The sequence below is a fragment of the Nicotiana tomentosiformis genome, chromosome 3 (genome assembly GCF_000390325.3).
Source record: "Nicotiana tomentosiformis chromosome 3, ASM39032v3, whole genome shotgun sequence".
NCBI lineage: Eukaryota > Viridiplantae > Streptophyta > Magnoliopsida > Solanales > Solanaceae > Nicotiana > Nicotiana tomentosiformis.
The window spans coordinates 137,984,544-137,991,225 of NC_090814.1; the positions used below are offsets into that span (position 1 = coordinate 137,984,544).

Genomic DNA, 6,682 nt, shown 5'->3' on the forward strand with positions numbered 1-6,682 from the left:
TCACTGTAGAAAGTAGGGATTTTTACATGGTGGGTAACTTATTTAAGATTATTTACCAAAATAATATTATTTTTAGATTGACTATTAAATGATCTGACAGTGTACTAGTAACAAAGAAATTTTTTACACTATCAAAGAAATGAATAAACTCATCTCAGATTATCTTCACCTAGACACCTATAAAGAAATAATAATTGAATGTTAAAGTCTTTCGTTGACTTGTTAAGAATCTATTAAAGTCATTATGCAAGTTTCTTTCCACTTACGAATTAAGCTGGCGATTGTCAATTTGAAGGGAATCTTACCAAGCGTCATGCGAATTCGATTTAACATGAACGAACCAAGCCAGCTATGTTCTTGAATCTTTGTTTCTCATAAATTGTGGCTTAGATAGAGTTATGTGGCGGAGAAGCTGCTGGTACTGGGGATTTCCAATCCATCATAAAATATAGGTCCAAAAAATAATATAACATCATTATATAGTTGGAAGGGAACATTGGCAATTCTTTTGCTCTATCAATGGAAAAGTTGAAAGACTTTTATTTGGTTACATCAACTCGTAATGATGTATGTTTAGTTTAATTAACAAAGTCGATGTGTTTAACAATTCTATTCAATTGGTACCAAAATTCATTTGCTGTATCAAGGGAAAAGTCACTTGCTTCTATGTGACAAATAGTTCCTAGTATTCAAATGTTTACTGCTCCATTTCCACTTCGAAGAGTTCGCTAATCCTTCCTATTTCACTCTCAGGATTATAATGTTCTTCCATTACTGTTCCTGGGTTTATCATCCTTCAATAAAAGGATTTGGGTCCGTTTATGACAGAATGGGGATAAAAGCAAGGTGATGCGAACATAAAATAAAACATAATGCTTCATCCTTGATGGATAACCTTCGCTTACACATATCAGGTCCGATAGTGAAATCATTTCGCTTTCAGCAATAATACTCTCAAAGCATCTGTACAGTATTTGCGTACTTGCCTAAAAGAGACTTCAATAACCATAGCTTATTATAATCTGGGTGTGGTGTGGTTAGATATATACCCGAAGTGCTCCTAGCAGGAGTCTATATAGCAGGTGTAAGAAAGATTCAAGTAACACAGACGGCCTCTGCTTGCCTTTTTCTTTCAAAAGAAAGAATCCCGGGGGGGGGGGGGGGGGGGGAGGGGAATAATAAGACCAAAGCTATTAAAATCACCGATTTGACTGGTAAAAATTAGCTATTCATAAAAGAGTTGTTACCGTGATAAGGAAATGAACAGGTACACCGAGAACTGGGAGATACAGAGGTTGGTAGTGACCTTTTTCACTTTGGACGCATTCCTCAGTAACATTAATAAGTAATGGCTAACAGGGATTGTCATACCGACCTAAAGCAAGGACTTTAAATCTTTGTCCAACTTCTCCATCTAAATCCAGTATACGCAAATCTTCATGATTGCTCGACCTACACCTGCATATTCCCTTAAAACAATATCAGTTCTGACATTTCTCTCTCACCCCTTCGAAATCGACAAGAGAAAGCAGAAAAACATTGCCTCCTGCCTTTATGATTCAACATATTAAACCCCAGCCAAACCCGATCTAATAAAATTGTCTTCCTCCACAAGATTTTTATAAGGCCCAGCATGCAACCCGAATTTTGCCAACGGAAACATAATTCCACGAACTATGCTACATGTTCGGAAATGGAAGAAAAATGAAGGAAAAGAATGGAAAAATTAGTCATTTTTGAGAAATTGTAGAAGGTCAGACAACTGCAGAAAATTGAAGTTCATACACTTTATCTTTTTGACAAGTGAAAATTGGAGATCATAGTACACACTCTTCTCACCTTTTCTTTCACTTCAGCCAACTAGTATCTTAAAGCTTAGGCCTTACAGAGTTGAACATCCATTTATCTTCTTCACTCGTCTTCTTATCTTTCCTTTCATCTCACACAATTGGTTCTTCAAGCTTACAGAGCTGTACTTTTTATTTATATTCTGCACTGTTCCTGTATTGTCTTTTCCACTCATTTCAATCCTCTAATCCATTTTCCAATTCCTTCAACCTAGCTCACTCTTGTACCTCCCAAATTTTTGTCTTTTTATGTTGTTATCTGATTTTTCTTCTAGACATGTTAATATCATTGACAACTAATGAACTAATCCCATCAATGGATAGAAACTAAGCATACAACAACAATAAACCCAGTGTAATCCCACAAGTGGGATCTAAGGAGGATAGTGTGTGCGCAGACCTTACCCCTACCTTGTATAGATAGAGAGGTTGTTTCTGATAATTTCTCGGCTCAAGACAGGCATAATCACAGGAGTAATGAGGATAGAAACTAAGCATAATAGTAACAAATTCAATACCTCATCATTCTGCATACAGCATTTTGCCATTCTCAACATTAGCCTCCAAATTCCAGTCCCTGCCATAAAAGAGGTTAACATCTTATAAACTAGCATATCAAAACCAGAAAAGTCATAGAAGGTATGCAATACAAAACAGACCTCTCTTGAGCCTCCTTCTTCAGTTGTTCTATGTGGTCTTCCAGTTCCCCACAAGCAGATTGGATTTCCATATTTTTCAGACAGAGTTCTTTCCATTGCATGGACAACGCACTGAGCTCATATGCAGTAGTTTGCTGATATGCAATGAAGAACACATCAATTAGAACAATGCAAGACACTATAGAAATAGATCAGCAGTAACAGAAGATGATAATACTCATACCTGATGATATTTCCTTTCCCTGTTCACAGTTTCAATCATTTCATTCAGTTCAACAGCTTGTGATTGCATTCTGCAGCAAATTAGTTTGATATTCAGCCCTAGAAGGAATGCAGCAATACCAGAGAAAAAAAATGTCGAGCTAGAATCATGCTCTTTTTACAATAGAGATATAATACTGTATAGAACTGGTTCCAGATGTGTAAATATAGCGATAAATACTCCTCCTAGCTCCTCCTTACTGATATAGAGTATTAAAAGTCCCACAGCTTCTCCCTTTTTGGAGGGCGATTGAGACGAGATAATGCCTCTTTTTACTAATACAGTCCTGAGTTGGTAAATAGAGTTAAAAGCCTTACAACTTCTTCCATCATCATCAAAAACTAAAAATGAACATATTAAACAAGTGCAGGATATGCTAGGACCAACACCTCCAATCATAAGGTTGAGTTCAAATCACAATTGGACTAGAAGTGGAGAAGGGCCATTCTTGGACCATATCACATTTTTTAATTAAAAAACGAACATGTCCGTACTTATTACGATGCAAAACTATTTACTCTAGAAACCAAGTTCAAAATAGTTACTATATTCTTCAAGTTTCTTTTCTGATGTTCAGTCTAATATCTATTACTCCTTTTGTTCCATTTTCATATAGCATTCTTTCCTTTTTAGTCTGTTCCAAAACGAATGACATCTATTCATAGTTGAAAATTCTTTAACTTTAAATTTACCATTTTATCTTGAATGACATGTTCTTATAGCCATAGAATGTCATGACATGTTAGATAACAAGTTCTAAGGGCAGTTTTAGTATGTGCCAAAAGTTCTCTTTCTTTCTTTAGCCCCGTGTCCAATCAAACATCGCCATACAAAATGGAATAGAGGGACATGTAAAAATCCATCAAGACAGAAGTTGCAGCGAATTGTTAAGTAAGGACGAGATGGCAGAGAAGAACATAAAATTAGTAAAAGAAAAGGAACCTGGCTAAAAATGCTTCCAGTCGTTGATTGTGCAGCTTCCACACATCAGGACCATGCTTTGACATTAGGTCCAGATTTTCTAGCCTACAGAATACCAAGGTTAACTTTTGATTGCACGAGAACAAGCATTATGTACACAAAAAAAGGGAAAAAATAAACCAAAATAAATGAAAGGTATGATTATTTCAGTATCAAAGTACTTGATGCCTCCACAACAGGTAGGAAATATTGATGTAAAGGGAATTTCCTGATAAATAACAGCAGCAAAAATTAAAAACTTTGGTAATAAAGTGACACAAAAGTCATATTTCTTCTGTTAGGATATGACCTACTGATTGTATACAAACTTTCCAGCATCTTAGTTTGTTGAAAGAGATACAAACACATTCCCTGACACCGGACAAATACAATGTTTCCACACAGTGCACAGACCATCAGAATTGATATAGAAGAAAAAACAAACAGAAATCATTTTATTCAGGAGTTAACTTGGAAAATGCACTATCAACCACAGCATTTTAGCTATTCCTTTGGCAGAAGCACTTTTCTCATTCTTCACTGCAACATCTATTCTACTAAACTTAGTATCTTAAAGACTATTTCTTTTGATGTAAGGATAGATTGATGAAGTGGGTGCTATAAGTGACAAAGAGTGCCCATTGTGTTTAACTCAGAATGAGAGCATAAATCACCCGCTCTTCCAATGTGATATGTCAACTCAAGTGTGGTGTAAACTACTACAATGGCAGGGGATTCACAGAGCAGCTATGCCTTGGTTAGAGGAGCTGAAATGGACAGAAGACTATGCTAGAGGAAGAAGCTCAACTGCAGATATTTATCGAATGACACTGGCAGCATGTGTGTATCACTTGTGGATAGAGAGGAATCAAAGAGTATTTCAGGCTAAGCAAACAGATCCGAAAACTATTGTCAGGAGGATTACCCAGGGGATTCTTTATAGAGAATCCATGAGGAGTAGACTAAAAGTAACACTTACAAAGCTCAATTTTTATCTGGTTAGAAGGAGCTTGGTAGTTTCAGGCAGGGGAGGACCTAGAGTATTGAATACGGGTTCCCGGGAACCCAATAACTCTTGCGTAGACCCTGTATTTATATTAAAAAATTCACTAAATATTGGTAAATATCTAACAGTGAACCCAGTTATTATTGCATATTAATTTGAAATTACGGTAGGAACCCATAAGCCTCAAATTCTGAATCCGCCTCTGGTTTCAGGTGGTTAGTAGAACTTGATGTCATAGTTGGTTAGTTGCTTAGCTGCGGTTTGGAGATGTCAAACTGCAGTAGTTTAGTTCTGCCTGTACAGCTTGCAAATGGAAATAAAAAAATTTATTTACCAAAAAAAAAAATTTCGAGGAACTGAATAGTCGCCCAAGTTGAACTGGACACCAGGGTAACTACATTTTGCAGACATATAAGCTAATAATTGGAAAAACAATTTCTTTTTAAATAATCCATACAATCACTGGTTACAAGTAGGTTACCTGATTACTTGATGCTGCAGTAAACGCTGAGCTTTTTGAAGCGATTGTTTCCATGCAGTTTCATCATTGCGTTTGTTCAGAGGCGGCACTTCAAGCCCATATCGTGAAGTATCTATCTGTACTGGCGGCTTTCCAGCTCTAACCCTCTCATATTCCCTCGCAAGCATCGGGTGATTCTGAACACCAATTCATTCATTAGACATGAAAAAAACCACAGGCTCAAGGAATCATATCAATTAACAATTGTTTTAAATGGAACCCTAGAAATTCACATGAATAAGAGTTGAAGAGCAGAAGAAATTGGCGAAGTATATAGCGAACCTCAAAGTTGAATTTAGGAAGAGGAGGGAGGTCCTTGAGGAAATCGGAAGGTTTTTTGGAGCTGCGGCGCATCTCCTCTTCGACCAAACGGTCCACCTCTTCTTTCACTTTGGGGTCACCGTAGTCGTCATCAATGTACGGCAAAGCATCGATCACTTCAGCACTACTACACACCGCCGGCCGGGACTCCGGCGGTCCCTCTAGCATTAAAACGTCGCCGTTCGTTGTCGCCATTATTTGCTCGGACCTTCAATCGGAGTGTAATAAACCAGCAGTGGTTACGAGCCCCGACGGAGGACTGAGGTGATGTTCATTGCTTTTTCACTTTAAAGGTCTTTATTCTTTTCCCATTTTACCCTCGTAAATATCCTCACTAAGTGGATGGACTATATTATTTTGTACAAATGATTTAATTGTTATTAAATAAAAACATTAAAGTAAATACAAGTATTGATAGAAAGTGATATATTATTCAAACTTCAAACTCTTGAACTGAATTCTCCTCTATTTATAGAAGAAAGGAAGTTATTATGTAAGTTGCTACTGCAAGCTGCTGTGTAAGCTGCTACTCTAAGTTGTTGTGCCAGATATAAATAATCTTCTACCATGGGTAATATTTATCTATAACGGAGTACCGAAAGGATAAGCTTCTTCATGAGGTTTATTTCCAATAGAGTACTAAATAGATAAACATATTTACGGCGGAGTCTCATATGGATAAGCTTCTTCAGGAAGCTTATTTACAACAGAGTACTAAATGAACATCCATAATATAATATATTTATAGCACTCCCCCTTGGATATTCATTAAAAATAATGTGCCTCATTAAAACCTTACTAGGAAAAAATTCTGTGGGAAAAAATCCTAGTGAAGGAAAAAGAGTACACATATTTAGTAATACGCATTGCTAGCTGCCTCATTAAAAACCTTATAAGGAAAACCCTGTGGTAAAAAACCTTAGTAAGGTAAAAAGAGTACATCGCGTATTTTACTCCCCCTGATGAAAATCTTGTTTCAAATATTTAAGTCTCCGCATTCCAATCTTGTATACCATCTTCTCAAAAGTTGAAGTTGGTAAAGATTTAGTGAATAAATCTGTCGGATTGTCACTTGAACGGATTTCTTGCACATCAATGTCACCATTT

At 36.6% G+C, this 6,682-nt stretch overlaps 1 protein-coding gene across 3 annotated transcripts; it reads right to left on the reverse strand.

The window, feature by feature from the left end:
• Positions 1 to 1,191: 1,191 nt before the first annotated feature.
• LOC104103478 (pre-mRNA-splicing factor SPF27 homolog) lies at positions 1,192 to 5,846 on the reverse strand. Of its 3 annotated transcripts, none has more exons than XM_033658034.1 (7): positions 5,537 to 5,846; positions 5,216 to 5,391; positions 3,711 to 3,794; positions 2,730 to 2,799; positions 2,507 to 2,640; positions 2,366 to 2,424; positions 1,192 to 1,469 (listed from the first exon to the last, which is right to left on the reverse strand). In XM_033658034.1, exons 1-6 carry the CDS (start codon positions 5,768 to 5,770, stop codon positions 2,370 to 2,372), a joined length of 753 nt encoding a protein of 250 aa, XP_033513925.1. In that variant the 5' UTR covers positions 5,771 to 5,846; the 3' UTR covers positions 1,192 to 1,469; positions 2,366 to 2,369. The 3 variants fall into 3 exon arrangements, with proteins under 3 accessions (XP_033513925.1, XP_009609683.1, XP_009609685.1); XM_009611388.4 differs by having other exon boundaries at positions 1,192 to 1,458; positions 5,537 to 5,845; XM_009611390.4 differs by lacking the exon at positions 1,192 to 1,469 and adding an exon at positions 1,563 to 1,679.
• Positions 5,847 to 6,682: the final 836 nt, after the last annotated feature.